Source organism: Harpegnathos saltator, unplaced genomic scaffold (genome assembly GCF_003227715.2).
Source record: "Harpegnathos saltator strain DR-91 unplaced genomic scaffold, Hsal_v8.6 scaffold354, whole genome shotgun sequence".
In the NCBI taxonomy this organism is placed as follows: Eukaryota; Metazoa; Arthropoda; class Insecta; order Hymenoptera; family Formicidae; genus Harpegnathos; species Harpegnathos saltator.
Window position 1 is genome coordinate 847,304 of NW_020230155.1, and position 19,752 is coordinate 867,055.

General features: G+C 39.6%; 1 protein-coding gene across 1 annotated transcript in view; it reads right to left on the minus strand.

The window, feature by feature from the left end:
• nAChRa7 (nicotinic acetylcholine receptor alpha7 subunit) overlaps positions 1-19,752 on the minus strand; it is a 250,833-nt gene that overhangs the window by 102,154 nt on the left and 128,927 nt on the right. Inside the window, exon 2 of the mRNA XM_011149256.2 lies at positions 14,513-14,557. Coding sequence (XP_011147558.2) covers positions 14,513-14,557 — 45 coding nt within the window. The remainder of the gene's footprint in view (positions 1-14,512; positions 14,558-19,752) is intronic.

Sequence of the window (19,752 nt, forward strand, 5' to 3'; positions counted from 1 at the left end):
AATGTCTCCTTTAAACGGGGTAAATAGTAAGCAATGTGTTAATGTGCGGGCGTGTGTTTCAGCATAATATAATTCGGTCGGTAATTTAAAAATTCGTGAAGCCGATTATTAATTTAATTATAGTACTTGATGTTCTTTGTTTAATCTCTTTTTATAGATTTTCGTGAGTGTGCTATCTGTTTTGAACCATTTTTTTAAACATCATGTATAGCGACTATATTACGCGTGTAAATTGGTTAAGTACATCGATAACCGGTTTAAATTATAATTATATGGGTAAATTGTTGGACAGAGAGAGAGAGAGAGAGAGGAAGAGAGAGAGAGAGAGAGAGAGAGAGAGAGAGAGAGAAAGAGGGAGAGAGAGGGAGAGGGAGAGGGAGGGAGAGAGGGAGAGAGAGAAAGAGAGAGAGGGGAGAGAGAGAGAGAGAGAATGTGTATATATGTGTGCCTATTAGTGTTATACGCAAATTTTACGGTATCGCGTTGAAATAGCACTAGCCGGAATACCTCGTTTGATCTTACTAAATCAAATTGGATATTGGAATTCCAGAGAGCCGCGGGGAATAGAAATTGGGAACGGGGCTTTAATCATTCATTTAGAGGACAATCTAACCATTAAACTTTCCATAATCTATATCTTTGATCTTCATTCGGTCTTAATCCCCTTAAGCGGAAATCCTGTTATACTTATCACAGAATAAAGATGAAGGAATACATAAAGCCGAGCTTAAGATTTTCGTATTTAGCTGCAATTCCTTGCTAGTTTACATGCGCGCGCGCGGAAAATTTACGTTCTCTCGACCATCTTTGAATATTTAACTGCGATTAAATATCAGTAAAGCATGAGTCTATCGACGTGTGCGACGTTCACACCATCGGTCGTCGTGTGGCTTCGCATAATCGTTTTATCGTGAATCGTCTCAGTATTACTCTCAATATTTTGTAAATTATACATGGAAGCACTCATTACGCCAAATTGATGAATTATTTCTCTTTCAAACGGGATAAATGTATATATTTCATAATATACGTCGATAATTTAAGAATCCGTGAAATAGATTATTAATTTAATTGTAGCACTCGACGCTCTTTGCTGCGTCTTTTTTTGTCGATTTTTCAGAGATGAAAAGCGTCCGACTGTTGGGGGGAGGGGAGAGCATTTTACAACGACCTAATTGCCGATTCAATAGTAGACGTGCACATACATACGCCTTTTAATACCAAGTGTTCTCTCCTCTTCTCTTCTTCTTCTTATTTTCCGCTCCTTTCTTTCCGCCGATATGAAGGAATTGCGGCGCAGCAGCGTAATTAAAGCGGGCCGTCAATATCGCGAACGCTCCAAATTAATTTCGCGGCGACGCACAGCGCCCGTATTGATTAAGGCAGTAGCGGGATTAAAAGTAAATCGATACGCGTGATGATCGCTCACAATTCATAAGACTTCGATCGAGACGACCTATATGGTATTGGCATTTCCCTTTAGATATACGATCTTAGTCCCCCCCCTTCCTCTCACCCATCAACCTCTGCTTTCACCCTCTTTCTCTTTTTCCCTCTCTCTCTCTTTCTCTCTCTCTCTCTCTCTCTCTCTCTCTCTCTCTCTCTCTCTCTCTCTCTCTCTCTCTCTCTCTCTCTCTCTCTCTCTCTTACCACATCAGAAGACAGTGAGCGAATCGCCAACAACGTACCATAGGATATTGCAACATGTCGCGAACGATCAGTTAACTCGACAGCTGCATTTACATGGCTACGGAAATCCATTTCTAATCAGTATGCGCGGGTTATTGAAAACGGCCCGCATCGTATCGCAGGCGCTCTTTCATACAGCGCCGTTCTCTCGGCCGGCACGTCGCGACGGTGCATCTTCTCGATAACGATATTGCGCTCTTTTCATAAACGGTTCCCCATAAGCGGGTATAGACGAGACGCGGGAGAAGTGTCGCAGCTAGATGTTGAGGATTAAAACGACGTGAAATCGAACATCGATCAGTCGGCCGGCCGGCCGATCGGTCGATCGCTCTGTCTCTTATCGCATGTCTAATTGAACAATTGTATTGGGTCTATGCATAATTCCGTGGCGAAAATCGCATAAATTTCAAACCCAAAATATTTAGCAAAAAAAAAACGATTTTAATCAACTAAATATGTTCCATTCTGTTCAATGACTTTCTGCCATCTCTCCACGAGCTTCATTATCCTTCTTTCATAGAAGTCCTGAGATCTTTAGGCAAAGAAGTCATCCAAGTGGTTTTTGAAGACGTCCAGGGAACTGAAGGTTTTATTATTCAAATTGTTCTGTAGCGCCCGGAACAAGTGATAGTCTGAAGGTGCAAGGTCCGGACTATACGGTGGTTGCACCAAAACATCCCACCCAAGCCGCAATAACTTTTGCCGGGTCATCAGAGAAACGTGTGGTCTAGCGTTGTCTTGGTGGAACACAACGCCCTTTTTGTTCGCCAATTAGGGCCGCTTCTGATCGATTGCTCGCTTTAATTTGGCCAGTTGTGAGCAGTACTTGGTCGAATCAATCATTTTGTCGGGTGGCAGCAGCTCATAATAGACGATTCCTTTCCAATCCCACCAGATACTGAGCATGACCTTCTTCGAGTGTAATCCAACCTTTGCGACCGTCTGAGCAGCCTCCCCGCGCTTCGACCATGATCTTTTTCGAGCGACATAGTTGTAGACAATCCACTTTTCATCGCCAGTGATCATCCGCTTTAAAAATGGATTGTTTTGATGACGTTTGAGCAGCAAATCGCAAGCTGAAATTCGGTCCATTAAATTCTTTTCGCTCAGTTCGTGCGGCACTCAAACATCAAGCTCATTTACCATCCCAAGCTTCCGTAAATGTCTCGAAACAGTTGATTGGTCAATGTTGAGGTTATGTACGAGCTCTGTAGTCGTCAAATGCCGGTCGGAGTCGATTAAAGCCTTGATTTGATCGACATCAGCAGTGACTGGCCAACCAGAGCGAGAAGCATCTTGGAGATCAAAATCTCCCAACGAAATTTCGCAAACCACTTCCGACACATACTTTCGCTTACGGCATTCTTTCCGTACACGGCGCATATCTTTTTGTGAGTTTGCGAGGCGCTTTTGCCTTTTCGGAAATAAAAAAGCGAAATGCACTGAAAATACATGTTTTCTCCTTCCATATTCAAAATATAATTAAACTTCGTATACGTCACGGATCTCGATGAATATTTTCTTAAAATGTCGGCACAAATCCAGCTTTCACTTAATGTACGACACTTCATATGTTTGACACATGTGCGAGCGGAAAAACAATTGCGAACGACACCTGTCGGAATTCCGCTACGGAATTATGCATAGACCCAATACCTTCGGACAAATATCGGCGCTTGAGGCGTTGCTTTCACCGGAGTTCTTTGTAATCGGACAAGCAAGAAACCGTGATTTAGCGCCCTTAATTAAGACACTACAAAGTTTGGTCGATAAATACCGTGGCCGGCACGTTATTTACGGCTTGAGCTTTCAGGTGTGGAGTGTGCCCGTTAATGGCTAAATCGAACTTTAATCGAAAGCTTATCGTGACTCGTTTCCCTGTGCTTTTTTAAGCTTTATTTTAAATTCGTCGCTGAAAGTTTCGCACCTAAAAAAGTCAGTCGCAAACTGCCCGGCGAAACGCAAGCTGTCGCTGATGCGCTTCTTCCCTTTTTTTTTTTGCTTTTCATCGCGACACACTCGCGCATTGGGAAATTTTAGGCAAAATTGCTTTCGCTAGCCGCAAGCCTTTTTAATCTATTCCTCGTTTTTTTCGGGGAAGAAGGGAAAAATTGTTCGTTCGCGCGTCGAAGAAGCATCGCGGACATGTGCATGCGTTATCTCATGCAACTTTCTTTCGGTCTCGCTTTTTTTCGATCTAGTTCCAATCTCCCAATTCCAAATATTTGACGTATAGAGAGCAAATACGGGAATCAAGCCCGCTTAAATCCAAGCCAGGTGACGTCACCGCGATTCAGTTCGCCGTTCGTTTGAAGTAAAGAATCGAGATGAAAAATCGCACGCGCCCACGGCCGCGTTCGCTTTTCTTGGTGACTATAATCCGCGTGTAAAGCACGAGGCGCTGTGACTCAAGTGCAAATTTGTATACCGCTGATTCTCATGTATGTAAATCATTTCTTTGCGCGCTCGCGGATCCCAAGTGGGATGTGCCGAGTGGATGAACTTGCCTCGTAAGAATACGTATAAAGCGCGAAGGAATCGTGGAGCGGCACGACGGCGCGGAAAGTGAAGAATGAGAAGCTACGCGCGATACACACAAGGGTGGCAGAAGAAAAGGAAACGGCCCGTTGCGGATGGAAAGGAAGAGAGAGAAGAGAGTGGGAGAGTGAGAGAGACAAAGGGGACAGCAGAGGCAGGGAAAGAGGGAGAGAGAAAGAGGAAAAGAGAGAAAGGGGGAGAGGGAGGGGGAGAGAGAGAGAGAGAGAGAGAGAGAGAGAGAGAGAGAGGGAGAGGGAGAGAGAGCTGGGCCGACTCCGGATACAGGAGTTCACTTATAAAACCGGCCAGCCCCATTAAAGCTCGCCGAGACCTCCGGAGCACGCTAGTGTTCTACCTGCTCAAGTGCTCTACTCTCTCTTCTAGACTCGGCAGAGGAGTTACATCGGACGCGCGGAGAGCTCTGTCGTGATCGTAGACTCTTCCACGCGAGATGGAAATTTGTCTACCTTAAAGAGGCACTTCAGTAGACTCGTTGAGTCACGGTCGACTCGAAAATTGCTGACAAATACGAAGTGTGTACATATGTAATGTTGAACGCGCCGAAAAGAATAAATTGTGTAACTTTTTTCTGTCGGGTCTTTGTTCTCGTCAGTCAAGTCGCTCTAAGTGAAGTCACGCAGAAATTCTGCTGGCCCTCGCTTCATAATAATTTGTATTTAATTTATAAAAATTCAACTCGGAAAACAATAAACTTTTTTCTCTCTCTTATATGTATTAAGAGTGTGGTTTAGTTTCGAGAGTTTTTTTCTCAAAAAGTGATTTACTTAAATAAAATAATGAACGAATATCTTAACCAATTAGGGCGCATCCTTAGATCAGTAAAGATATGAAAAAAGTAACTATTGGGTTTCTGGCATGGGTCCTAGCAATGATTATTGGTGCTTCAAATTAGTTGAAAAAATGTTTTTTAAACAAATTGTTGTAAACAAATTAAGAAAAATTAATTTTTCCGAAAAACTAACCACGCCAACTGATTCTACGGGAAAAATCTCTAAGGAAATATGTGTTACATCTTCGATTTTCCGCTTTATTTGTTGTTAAAAAATTACAAACAATCTCTATATGGATGTATTCGCTCCAGCCCATGCCTCGACTAGTAGAGATATGAAAAAACTATTGGGTTTCTGGCATGGATCCTAACAATGATTATTACTACTTCAAAAATTAATTTTTCTTCATTTATTTACAACAATTTGTGAAAACAGTTTTTTTTCAACAAATTTGAAACACCAATAATCATTGCTAGGACTTATGCCAGAAACCCAATAGTTATTTTTTTCATATCTCTACTGGTCTAAGGATGAGCCTTAATGGGTTAATCAAAATATTTTCCTTCGTTTTCTACAACTTCTTTCCATTTTTCTGGCAAAAAATGAATTACGCGACAATAAAAAGATTCTTCTTTGGAGTTGATAAAATTTTTAACAAATTTTTGCACTAGTTCGAAGTTATGAAAGTATGTATCCTCTAGAGCATATTGCATCGACCGGAACAAGTGATAATCAGATGGAACAATGTCTGAAGAACACGCGGGATGCAGTAAAACTTGCCATTTCAGCTCTAATAGCGTTTGCTTCACTGATAATGCAACATGAGGTCAAGCATTATCGTGAAGAAGGATCACTTTACATCGTTTATTCGCAATTGATGATCGTTTTTGGCCCAAATGCTCACTTCAATTTATATAATTGTTGTCAATAACGATCAGCGGTGACAATTTCATTTGAATTTAAATTTATAGTATACAACACGTTCTTGATTCCACCAAATACACAGCAATACCTTTGAACCGCGAATATTGCACTTCGAAGTGGATGTTACTGGTTGACCTGGATCAATCCACGATTTTTTTCGTTTGGGGTCGAAATAGATCCATTCTTCATCCCCAGTAACAATTCGATAAAAAAAGCTCTTCATTTTTTGTCTGGCGATCAACGAAATGCAAATGTTCAATCGGTTCGCAATGGCATTTTCCGATAATTGATATGGAACCCATTTTTCTTCTTTGTGAATTTTTCCTATATCATGTAAACGTTTAATAACTGTTATATGAGCAACGTTTAATACTTTGGCAAGTTCTGAAGTGGACTACGCTGGATTTTTATCCAATAATTCTTGCAAATCTGCATTTTCAAGTTTTATTGGTTGTCCTGAGCGATCTTTGTCGTTAAAGTTGAAATCATCACTTTTGAATTGTCTAAACCAATATCCACATGTCTTAATTAATGGAGCAATATTACCATAAGTTTCTATCAGTATTCTATGACCTTCGGCCGCCGTTTTCTTTTGATTAAAAAACAAGAGCAACGCATGTCGAAAATGCTCTTTAAGAAGCTCCATTTTGAAGATAGTATTAACACAATTTTTACTGTGTCTTTTGTTAGTAAATGACTAAATATCATGAACTGATATCAAACCACTAAATATTAGGTATAGAAATAAGTTTACGCTCTTTTCAGAAAGATATCGCTAGTGGTACTATTTGTGAGCTTTGAATCGCAGTAGTAAACATTTGTTTGTTGAACAAGTTTGAAGCGTAAACATCATATTTTTTTTCACGTCGAAAATGGCAACATTTATCCCAACGAAGCAGCATTTTGCGGGAAGTGTTACTCCATTGCTATATTCTGAAGAAAAGTGCTCTTGAAACGCATCGAATGCTTGTTGATATTTACGGCGATCATGCTCCGTCAAGTACCATGTGTAAAGAGTAGTTTCGGCGTCTTCAAAGTGGTGATTATAACGTGAGCGACCGAGAAAGCGAAGAGGCACCTAAAAAATTTGAAGATGCACAACTACAAGATTTACTCGAAGAAAATCCGAGTCGAACGCTCGAAGACTTTCCAAACCTATTTTTTAAATGGTGATAGATCTACCGTCGGAAAACGTTTATATGCGTTGAGAATGTCCAAAAATCAGGAAATTGGGTGCCACATCAATTGAAGGAGGGAGATATTGAAAGACGTCTGGTGCGAGATGCTGCTTCAAAGACAAACAGGAAGGGTTTTCTGCATCGAATTGTCACTGGCAATGAAGAATGGATCTACTACGACAACCCCAAACGACTGAAATCATGGATGATGCCAGGTAAACCAGGTCCATCAACTCCAAAACGGGAATATCTACGGTTCGAAAGTTACGTTATGCATCTGGTGGGATCAGAAGAGCATTATTTATTATGAGCTTCTAAAACCGTCCGAAACCATCACTGGGGATCGTTACTGACTGCAGTTAATACGTTTGAACCGAGCTTTAAAAAAGAAACGACAGAAACGGGATAATAGGCACAACAAGCTGATTCTGCTACACGACAACGCTAGGCCCCACGTTACAAAACCTGTCCAAAAATACTTGGAAGGATTGAATTGGGAAATCTTGCCCCATTCACCAGATATTGCTTCTTCGGATTTCCACTTATTTCGGTCAATGCAATCGACGTCCTTTCTGGAGAGCGGTTCACTTCTCATAAAGGTATCGAAAAATGGCTTAATGAATGGATCGAGTCAAAAGAACTTGATTTTTTCTTCGAGGAATCCGTTTACTACCTGAAAGATGGGAGAAAGTTGTCGTTTCCAATGGAACATACTTTGAATAAAATCATTTTATATTTTTTTGTTTAAATAAACTACTAATTTGTATTTAAAACGGGCGGAAACTTATTCCCATACCCAATAACAATAACTGTGATTGGAATGTCTTCGACAAAAATGACATTAGTGCCATCTCTTGCAAAATCCTCAAAACTAAATTATTCTCCTAATATTTACATACGGCTTGGTATCAGTTGCATGCGAAAGTTCGTTTGTGCGATCGACTAGAGTGAAGCACAATGACGAGGTAAAGTCGTCGCAAGGAGCTAAGGAGGAGGGAAGTCAACCGGAGAGGGTTAAGAAGAAGAGCAAATCTCTCTCTGAAAAGTTTTATATGTCACGGTCTCTAAAGTCAAGATGACACGGACGTAGACGGTGTGTCGAGGCCGTCTGTTAAAGGTGTTGCCAAATATTTTAGATCGCGCCTTTTGAAAGGGCGTTAAACACGACCGCCTTCGACACGCGTTCAACGCGGGGGATGAAGAATCGCGCGATCCGGCGTCTGCACGGCAAAGTCGCATCAGTCACGCTGGTTCCGAGTGTGCTTCGTACGTTGATGCACCCACACGTAACGCGCATCGTCCCGGATAGCATGAAGTTTTATATTTTATGTCGCGCGAGCTGCACTGCTTTCCGTCCTTAGCACGTAGTAAAGCACACCGCCACCCGCGAACTTCCCCTACGAGCGCGCATCTCTATACGTTATTTTCGCCCGGTTTGATGATTTATCGCTCCCGCACACAACGGTAATACATGGAACTTGCGAGACGGAAGTCTAGCGCATACAAGGAGCCCGCTTGCCGTAACGTAAACACCGTGAACTGCAATCTCCGATAGACATTAAGAAAGAATCGAGCGAATACTGTCTGGATAAAAAACTGGCTGGACGATTGTTCGACTAATTCCAGGAAAGGAAGGAAAAAGAGGTACTTCGCACACAACGGCGAGAGAGATCTTCGCGGGATCCCAAGGATACCGTACGTGGTAATCCAACGGCCGCGTGTATGGTGGGTATTCTACCTTCCCAAATATGCTATATCGTCGGTAGGAGGATACCTAAATGATCCGAACACGGTATCTCCATTATCCGGAGTCGACGAAATCCCCAGGCAGCTATTTCGCCGGTTTCGCACGCGCCCGCGCGACTATCAGCCTTCCATCGGAAGAAATTACCGGGCGCCTCGGGATAGCTGTGCACGCTCCTTCGTTCCTTCGTTTCCGTGCACTCGCGCGCGTGAATTACGAGACACCCGGTACGTACGTGTTGCGTTCGCTACTCGTGTATTTCGCATGTGCTGCTTGCTGGCGGCTTGCAGTGCCACCTCGCGCGCGTTCTTCCTTCGTTGCATTCCCCGTTCCATCAGCCGCCCAGGTGAAAATTATGCAAATGCATCCTTCTCGCATCTCTGCCGGCAAGCGACGATGAAACTGAAGTAACGAAACTTTATGCACAGTGCCGTCTCTGCCCGTCGTTGCGCGCCGGTTCCAGATCGCGCTGCATTTCCTTCCGCAAAAGTCACTCGTTCGCTTGTGGTCTTTATACAGGGTGGCCCACGTAAAGTGTTACAAGTCAATAACTTTAAAAATATTTATCAAATAAAAAAATTGTTCATAAGGAAGTTTCATGTATTCGAGAGGCCTCTCTAACTGTAAACGTAAAGTCGCCCTCACTTCCCCTTTAAGGGAGGACGGGGGTAACTTCATAATTTTAAATGGAACCCCCTATAAAATGTTGCATATTTAGATTCTCCGGGAAAAAACAAGTAAATTTTATCTGAAACATTTGTTTGGAAAATGCTTCTAACAAAATATCAACATTTAAACCTTATAAGCATTTAAACCTTTAGCGATTTTATACATGATTGAATTCCATTGACACAAAGTTGCGTTCGCGATACAACAAAAACAAAAAAGACCTTAGAGTACATACTTGATGTTAATCAAAAGAAACATAAATAACCACATTTATCGGGAAACGTAAATATAGATCATACAGATAAATGTGTTTATTTATGTTTCTTTTGGTTAACATCAAGTATGTACTCTAAGGTCTTTTTTGTTTTTGTTGTATCGCGAACGCAACTTTATATCAATGGAGTTCAATCATGAATGAAATCGCTAAAGGTTTAAATGCTTATAACTTTTGATAGAAGCATTTTCTAAACAAATGTTTCAGATAAAATTTACTTGTTTCTTCCCGTAGAATCCAAAATGCAACATTTTATAGGAGATTCCATTTAAAATTATGAAGTTACACCCGTCCCCCCTTAAAGAGGAAGCGGAGGCGACTTTACGTTTATATATTGGGTGAGTGCAAAAGTTCGTGCGGAGTTTGTGAGTAAAAGTCACACAGTGATTAGGCAAACAAAAATCTTTATTCAATCAATGATATATTCTCCATCATTTTCTATAATCTTTTCCCAACGTTCTGGCAGCATACGGATGCCTCGATCATAAAAACTGCGCGGTTTAGATTCGAAGAACGAAGAGACGCCGTTTTTTAAGGCCTCCAAAGAGTCAAAGTTTTTTCCATTTAAATAATTTTGCAATGACCGGAACAAGTGATAGTCAGATGGTGCGATATCAGGAGAATACGGTGGGTGCGTTAAGACATCCCATTTCAGGCTCTTCAGTTTGCGCAGCGTCTTTTTCGAAACGTGTGGTCTGGCGTTGTCGTGATGAAAGACGACTCCCTTGCGATTTGACAAAATCGGACGTTTCTCTTTTATTTCTCGATTCAGATTGGTTAATTGGCGACAGTACTTGTCCGAATCAATCGTTTCACCAGCGGGGAGAAGCTCGAAATAGATTATGCCCTTGCAATCCCACCAAACAGAGAGCATCACCTTCATCGGGTGCAAACTGGCCTTTGGCATTGCGTCACCATGCTCACCTGATTGTTTCCATGTCCGTTTGCGCTGAACATTGTTGTAGAGGACCCATTTCTCATCGCCCGTCACTAGTCGATCCAAAAACGACTCGTTATTGAGCCGCCCGAGTAAAGAAACGGCTGCAGAAATTCGTTTGATTTTGTTCTTCTCGGTCAGCAAATGGGGCACCCATATATCGAGCTTCAAATCGAATCCCATCTTTTTTAAACGCCGAAAAGTGGTTGATCGGTCAACGTTTAGTGCTGTAGCAACTTCTTCTGTTGAAATTCGCGGATTATTGAGCACTAAAGTACGCAAAACATCGTCATCAATGTCAGAAGGTCGACCAGAGCGTGGCTCGTCTTCAAGGTTAAATTCTCCGCGCCGAAATTTAGCAAACCATTTTTCCACAGTTCGTTTAGCTGGTGCTTCATCCTGATAAACATCCTGAATGTTTTTTACGGCTGCGGCAACGTTTATTCCCTTCCGAAACTCGTAAAGCATAATATGCCGTAAATGCACCTTATCGATACTCATTTTTAAAGTGATATTTCTCGAAGCAGTTTGTATGAAAACAAATGATTTTTTTTTTAATAACAGCTGAAGACGTCACCTTTCCAACGTTATATAATATGTAGATGGAAGTATTAATGACAACACTTTACGACGCTTATAACTCCATCTATTGAAACTCCGCACGAACTTTTGCACTCACCCAATAATTAGAAAGGCCTCTCGAATACATGAAACTTTCTTATGAAAAATTTTTTTATTTGATAAATATTTTTAAAGTTATGGACTTGTAACACTTTACGTGGGCCACCCTGTATAAAATTCAGCGTCGATCGTCGGGTACTCGGGATTTCGCTCGGTATGGGAGAAAATAACGAGCAGGAAGGAACGGAGCGATCCCGGTGGGATGTGCGCAGGTGGATTATCGTAATCGGTGAAACAAACCGGCGATCGGAAATATGTATAACCAATTGGGTAATATTCTGAATATTAAATAGTAATTATCAACACGTTCCCCCGCGCGCGGTATAATACGACATTAATTCGTGGACAATGGGATGACCGCGACGGCGATTTGCGCGATAATGAAAAGACGATAGACGGAAAAATTCAATTGAATTTCGCACCGGTTAGTGTTATACACGTCGCTGATTTCTCTTTTTTTATCAATAAAGTACGGCTCGTTCTTCACAAATTAATCCGTTGTTTCACTTTGCAAACTGAATGTTAATAAAACACATCGGTTCCGTCGAATTGATACGCCGTTCGGAATTGCTTTACGAGTCAGCGCGAATATTGAACGTAATCGTTCGTAAAAATGTAGAGAGGATCGGCATATAAATAGGACTTTTTAATCGCGCGATCTCGTATTTTCCCAATTTATATGCGACAAGAGGAAACGGTCACGCCACCCGCCGCGACAGCAGGTCCGCGGAAAATGGAATATCGCATGCTGCGCGCGTGATTTAATGAACGATCTGCAAAGATTAAGTTAATAATTTCCGACCGGGCGGTAATTGCAAATGTCGTGTGTGCTCGCGACATTTCGCGCGGCGGAGCGCATTTTGCGGCGCGAGCGAGCACACATTGCGCGAATGATTATCATTAAATTGACATTGCAACTTTCCGCTCCGCGTTGCGCCGTTTATGCAAAACCCGTTAAATCGGGAATTATCGCATGCGAGTATCGCCGGTGCCAGTTTCTTGCGATCAAGCGTCACACGTATGTGCCCGTTATCTCAACGGATGCGCGGAACGCGGAATACGCTCGATCGCATTTTAACGTCGAAAGAATACACTCTTTGCATTGTCAACTTTCGACAATGGAGTCCGCGCTGTTCTTTCTCGGCGTGACGGATAAATTTAATTTCGATACTCGCGTCTCTCTCTTACATTCGGCGCACGTGCGCGTGATAGCACGTAGCTTACAGGGACATGTATGACGTCACATCGATACGCGCGGATGTCGAGTGTTCCTTGAACATCTCCGTGATTTGTATTTGCGAACGTATCGGCTTTTCAAGTCAAATGTAGCTGTGTGTTACTTCCGCATGCATTGACCGCGCGTCAGGAGACACGACGGAAAGATTAAATAGCTGTCGGAGGGGGAGCTGGCGTTTCAATATCATCAACGGTGATATCGCACAGCGGGCCACGCCAAGCTTACTTCCAATCGCACCGGCGAAGTAACGAGTACCGCGATCTACGAGAGAGGGAGAGAGAGAGAGAGAGAGAGAGAGAGAGAGAGAGAAGAGAGAATAAAACAAAACAGGACAGAAGAAAGAAAAGACACGGAAATGGAATTGCCAGAGCCATCGAGTAGAGAATGTAGACCTCGTCTGCGTTTACGTTTCATCGCGAGAAACGTGGCCCTTACGGAACAGAATTTATGCCGAAAACACGCGAAAAGGCGCGATGTGCTTTAGAAAGTTAATTAAGCGACGACGCTCACGCCGAGATAAACCTGGAAGGTTTGTCGTCGAGCGAATCCGGAATATTAACTCGCAGCCGCGAGCGAAAGGTTAAGGTCGCCCTGGGCGAAATTAGGGCCAACCGTAGGATCGTAACGATCGCGTGACCTCCGTCCTCGCCGTTGTTTGAATCATCAGCGCGAAGAGCGTGGCGTGTGGCGCGGCGCGACGCTGCGTGTCCGATGCGGCACGGCTGATCTGTCAATCAGCCAAAAACGGTCGTCCGTAGAATCGTCGATACGTCCCAATGCGAATTTGGGTCAGCGACGGGATGCCTCCTTCCTCTCTCTCTCTCGCTCTCTCTCTCTCTCTCTCTCTCTCTCTCTCTCTCTCTCTCTCTCTCTCTCTCTTTGTTTCTCGAACGCGCGCGAAATTGACTTCGCCGTAAGCCGTGGCAGCGAGAAACACAGCCTTCTCCCTCTCCTTCCCCCTCTCTCTCTCTCTATCTTTCATTTGGAGCATTGCACGCTCAAAATCGGAAGCTGTTCTCGTCGCTGGAAGGAAACATTATCGCGGTCCGCTCTAATAAGGGCGCGCTTTTGCTCTGCGCTCTGGGAGTAACCTGTTGCAGCAACTCTATTAATAGTTTGGGCTCGATAAAAATCCGATCCGACCTCGTCACGGTTACCCTACCGCTTCTCCGTCGTTCGTTCGTACGTGGTATAAAGTACGTGATGTAAAATCGACCGAGACGATGGAGTTATAAACGCCCGAGGAACGGCGGATGCTCGAGAATGGGTATTCCTCGCGTGATAACGGTGGATCTTCCAATTACGGGTGCGTAATTGCTTACGTCGATGATATGGCTTCACGATTTCACGGCAAAAATACGATCCGAGAGAGAGAGAGAGAGAGAGAGAGAGAGAGAGAGAGAGAGAGAGAGAGAGAGAAAGGGAGGAGAGGAGAGGGAAATGAGTTTCAAAGTGAGAGCGCGCGTGTAAGCAGATTACGCCGCGCACGCCATATAGTCGATGATGTCATTTTCATGAGTCACTTCACTCGTCGTCACTGCAAACGATAAGTGTCTAATTAACTCGAGACACGATCGTTTCGCGAAGTTTCATATAGGCGGGTGAAGTTCGAAAGATGACGTGCGCGACGTCGAGAATTAAATCACTCTCGGATACACTTTGCAGCGATTTCGGATCAATCGACTGTCGTCCGACTAATAGGAGATCCTTTAAAAAATATGATCGAGAGGTCGTCTCAATGAGTTTCGTACCGCTCGACTCGTGTAATTGGCAGTGATCAATTAGAAAGACGTCGCGACTCGTTTTATTTTCCGCGAATCGAAAGCTCGAGGACAGGGTAAAGAACTCACCAGTTTCAGCCAAAGGTTCGTGATGAGCAACTGATTCTTCTCGTCCTGTAACAGACAATTAATTTCACGTTGAATGAACGTTTTGTTTGTCATGATAAAATATATCTTTGATATTTTAGTCAAACATATTTACGATCGTCAACGAAAAGTAAGTAATCTTTAAAATTAGGTATTTATATTATTCACATAAAACATATATAATGACATGTATTTAATTTATTAATAAATAGATTTCGAACATCAAATCCATATAAAATTATAGTTGAAGGAAAATGAATCTAAAACTTGTTTACGTCAATCTTCTACATTTAGGAAATAAATGTTAAATATCGCGAGAACACAATAGAGAAAAAGAGAGGTGCTATAAGTTTTGTAAGATTTCTATTTCGTGGTCAGGCGGTGTAAAGCACGTTTGAAATTCGTCCGATGCAGAACGAATTAACGCGTACAAGGAGACTCGCAGCTCATCACGCAGTTTCACATAGCAATTAAAAATTGCTGCAGAAGAGCGTTTGTGCTTTTAATAAGGCTCGTAAAGACAAAGGACCTTCATTGTTCAGCGTGTCTGCACAAGGTTGCACAATAATGTTATACACAGAGTGCGTTATTTAATAAATTGCACATTGTCGGCCAAGTAAATTATTCGCGCGTGTTTTGACGATAATTATAAATTTAGCGCCATAAATTCTCGGAGAAAACCGCGCGGGCGGCTTTTTCAATGGACTGTGCAATGTTAGACAACGACGCGGTAGGAGAGAGTCGAATAACATTATAAATTATGCGATAAATTATGCTGCACGATGGACGTATGGCGCTTTGCATTTTATCTTGGAGTTTAAAAACAATTTGCTGCTTGGAAATTTATATCATATTAAAAGAAAGCAAAAAAAAGAGAAAAAGAGAGAGAAGGAAGGAGGATGGAGAAGGAGGGAGGGAGAAAGCATTATTTAATATTGGAAATGTCCCTTTAAGCACACAAAAATTAACTAATATAATATACAAAATTTATATCTTGAGTGGATGGCAAAAAGTAATACAATCAATTCCTTTTATTGTAAAATTATACATTTAATGTTTATATCCTAAATAACTATACATATAGGGTGTCCGGGATCTTTTGGAGACGAAAGTACCATTTTGCAAAAATCGCAATAGTTATTAAGTTATTAATGATTGAAAATGAAAATGACCATATCTAAAAGCTCTTTTAATTGATAAATTGAAAATTTGAGTACTTATTTATAAAATAGTAAAGGATTTTTTTGTCCAAAATGACCTAATCTACAATTATAAATGGAACATAAATATGATGGCTATTGCTAATGATAGGTTCAAGATTTAGGATTCAAAGTTCAATATACTCATATCTATCGCTAGATAATAGCCGTCATATAATTGTAGATTAGGTCATTCTGAACAAAAAAGTCCTTTACCAATTTACAAATAAATAATTTTCAAGTTATCAATTAAAAGAGCCTCTGAATGTGATTATTTGCGATTTTTTCAAAATAGTAGATGACTTTTTTCTTAGTTTGAACTGAATAGTCTTTATAATTTTTCATTTCCATAAGATCCCAAATATCTTGTATATTGAAATGCCAGAGTAAGTGAGAGAGAGAGAGAGAGAGAGAGAGAGAGAGAGAGAGAGAGAGAGAGAGAGAGAGAGGGAAAGAGAGAAATATTCAAGATCAATAAAGTTAAAGAGAGTCTTTCAAGTACCAAACAATATCATCACAGCGTTCAAGAATATAAAATAAAATAAAAATAATTTTTTTTCAGTAGATCTTGACCTACAAATCGAAGAAGGAAAATTGTTTCATATAACGCAGCATATAGATGAGAAACTTTTTTAATAAAAAAAAATTCAGTTTTAGACTTAGATAATCGAAGTACATCATTCAGTGTTCTGGTTTTCTTTAATGCAATTTGAAAAGGAAATTTAGCATTTTAAAAAAATTACAAGAAAATGCAATAGTAATAATATATTTGGCGTTCAATAAAATAGTCCCTTTTTGCTTCAGTTTCCAACCATTTCAGTTTCAGATCACATAATATGGTGTAATGTGGAAATCTATCCTTAGTTGGAAAATGAATTTAATGCATGCGTTAATAACTTTTAGAAAATGCAAATTCTGCTCAGCAGTAATGTTAACAAAGGCCGCACAACAATAGTCAACATGTGAATAAACTAACGTTTTGACAAGCTTTTCTCTCAAAGTTATAGGTGGTAACTTCCTTATAAGTTACAGGTGGTAATAGTTGAAATTGAAGTAAAACTGAGTTCATTTTATTAATAACATTTATCTATCTTTCCCATGATAATAAATAAATACTAGGAATTTAATTTCTGTGAAGAGGGTAATTTTTTTCGCCATTTATGGTAATGAGAGAAAGGTCTTCCAAGCTAGCGATGCCTTATATCTGCCGGTAGCAAAAACAAAGCCTGCGTCTTCGGTGAATTCACCAACTTTTGTTATTTCTAGTAGTCCTATAAATATAATAATAGTAGAAATTACTAGAAAACTAATAGCAGTAGTAATTAGTCACACAATCACACAAATCAGGATTAATTTTAACAATTCTATTATTTTTATCACTAACTTTATACTTGTAGTATATCATAAGATTGATATAGAAACGGTATTTACAGTTTCTAAAGATATTTCTAAAATCAGTCGAATATAATACAAAGAACAATGGGTCTAAAACAGAGCCTTAAGGTATAGTGCAAATATGTGCAGAGTGCAAATATTGTATGTAGGTAATAGTCAACAAGTTATTATTTAGAGGATCTTTGTTTTTCCGAGATTTGTACTCCAAATATGAATAAGTTCATTTCATTGTAAAGTAAAAAAATTTCATTACCTTAAGTTTATTATTAATATGTGGTGATGAACTCGATCAAATATTTTTGACAAATCGATGAAGACAGCAACAATGACCATTCATAGAGATTACTCGCTAATCTAATACTGACGAGGCTAGCCTATATGATAGTTTCTGTAGGCAGATTGACATGGATCATATAAATCATATTTCATAAGATAACTTGGAATTTGTTTACAAATAATTTTCTCAAAAGCTTTCGAAATTACAGGAAAGATAGATATCGGTTTGTTATATTGCAGAATAGTAACATTCTTGACTTTCGGGATTGAATAGATAATTGCTATTTTTCATAGTTGAGAAAAAACTTCATGTATTAAATAGAAATAAAAAATATTTTCGGTAAAATGCATGACAACGTTAGCTTAATCATATTGGATAATATATCATTTATATCAGTAGCCCTAGACTGTAAAATTGCAAATAAACATTCCAAAAATAAACACATTGCAAAAACATTATAAAAACATTGCAAAAATAAACATTGCAAATATTTTATAACGTAATATCCCAGGAAGCACAAAACCTCTAAAAGACGTTCTGGAAGTGTTCTGGGGACACGTTTTCAGGATGTTCTCAGGATGTCCTTAGGATGTCCTTTGGAGGTTTGTGCTGACTGGGATATTTCCACAAAATTTCTCGTAATAATTAAGTTCGTCCTGTAAAATCACATTATTCACATTCTTATTACTCATAAAGTGGTATCTTGAGTAAAAGAGAAATTTAGTTCATTTATATTATGAGCAAGGCACATGTCGTTTGACTTAAATTTAACCAGCCGAGGTGCCATAGTTTGTTCTATGTAATTATTGGGTTCTTAGTTTTATTGAAAGAAGCAAGAAGAAAAGTTATATTTAACAGACCCTACCAAATTTGGAGCATCATTCCTAAGATTTCTATAAGACTTAAGATTAGTTTCATCTCTTCTATGTTTCATCCTTCTAGTTTTATTCCATAGTAATCTATGGCACAAGTCGGTTTTGTAGGTTTTGTAATGCATCTTAATATTTTTTGAGGCGAGCCTATTCAAATATTTCAAAAAATAAGACAAAAATATTGATTTTCTCACCGATTAGCTCAGTCTCAGAAAAATTTCATTCTATTGAATGATATTTAGATCTTCTAGAAAATCCTTTTTATTAAAATTAGTGTAAATTCTTGCAAATCATTTTTCTACTATTGCTAACGCTACTTTAATTGCATAAGTAACGAATATTAGATCATGCGCAAATAAAAAGTTTACATTATGTTGTCAGAAGTTTAAAATCTTATTCGAATTATAGGTAATACATAAATCAAGAAAGGTATCCGAACTTTTGAGATGATGTAATGTACGGTAAGGAATTAAAAATAAATTACAGACTCTATGAAGATTATGAAGTAAAGCTTCTGCTATCGTGACATTATATCAGTTTGTACATTAATATTAAAGTACATTAATATTAAAGTTACTCAGAATCAACCAATTGTACATAATAAGGATATCAAACAAGGTATCCTTGAATACACGTAGGAGTCCATAGTTTGACAGATAATAAACTACTACAAACAATGGCTCAGATATATTTCTTATCAAAATTCCTGCAATAATTTATCCTGGTTTATATGGTAATATAATATTTCAAACATACATAAAATATAAACTTTCAGATGATTTCTTACATAAAAAGTTATTCTATCACTATTCTTGCGCAATTCTGTCGCAATAATATATGGTATAACAATTAAGCAAGACTATATTGTTGAGTATTTTAGGTTTAAGCTATATTTGTAGTAATGAGCTATATATGTAGTTAAGAATATAATACATGATAAATTTACTATGATAAACTTTTTTAAGAAAAATAAGCGAAAATCATCTAATAAGAACACTATCAATAACTGATAATTAACATGACAAACGAACCATCTAACTCAATATTTGTGCTAGCCATAATTGATATCATTTATCTTATCCTTTAATTTATTGTAAAATATAGGACAACATTTAGCATCAAAAAATAAATGTGAAGCATGTTCCATAATTACAAGACTCCGACGACAATTCCCACACTCAGGTGGCTCTCATGTTTAGTGCAATCCCTGATTTCATGTGTTGCAGCATAATACTCTGCATAATAATACCCGCAGAGAGCAGAAGATTTACAATCCTCTGCCTTATGTCCAAAAGCTAAACATTTGTAGCATTGTAATACTCGAATATAATCCGAAAACAAGCAGAATGAATAATGTATATATTTAGATACGATTTCCAGTTTTGACAATAATTTCCTACAACTTAGTACAACAACAATTTCCTTATGTTGATATATCTGATGCGATCTTTCATATAATAACTTGTTGTTACCTTAATT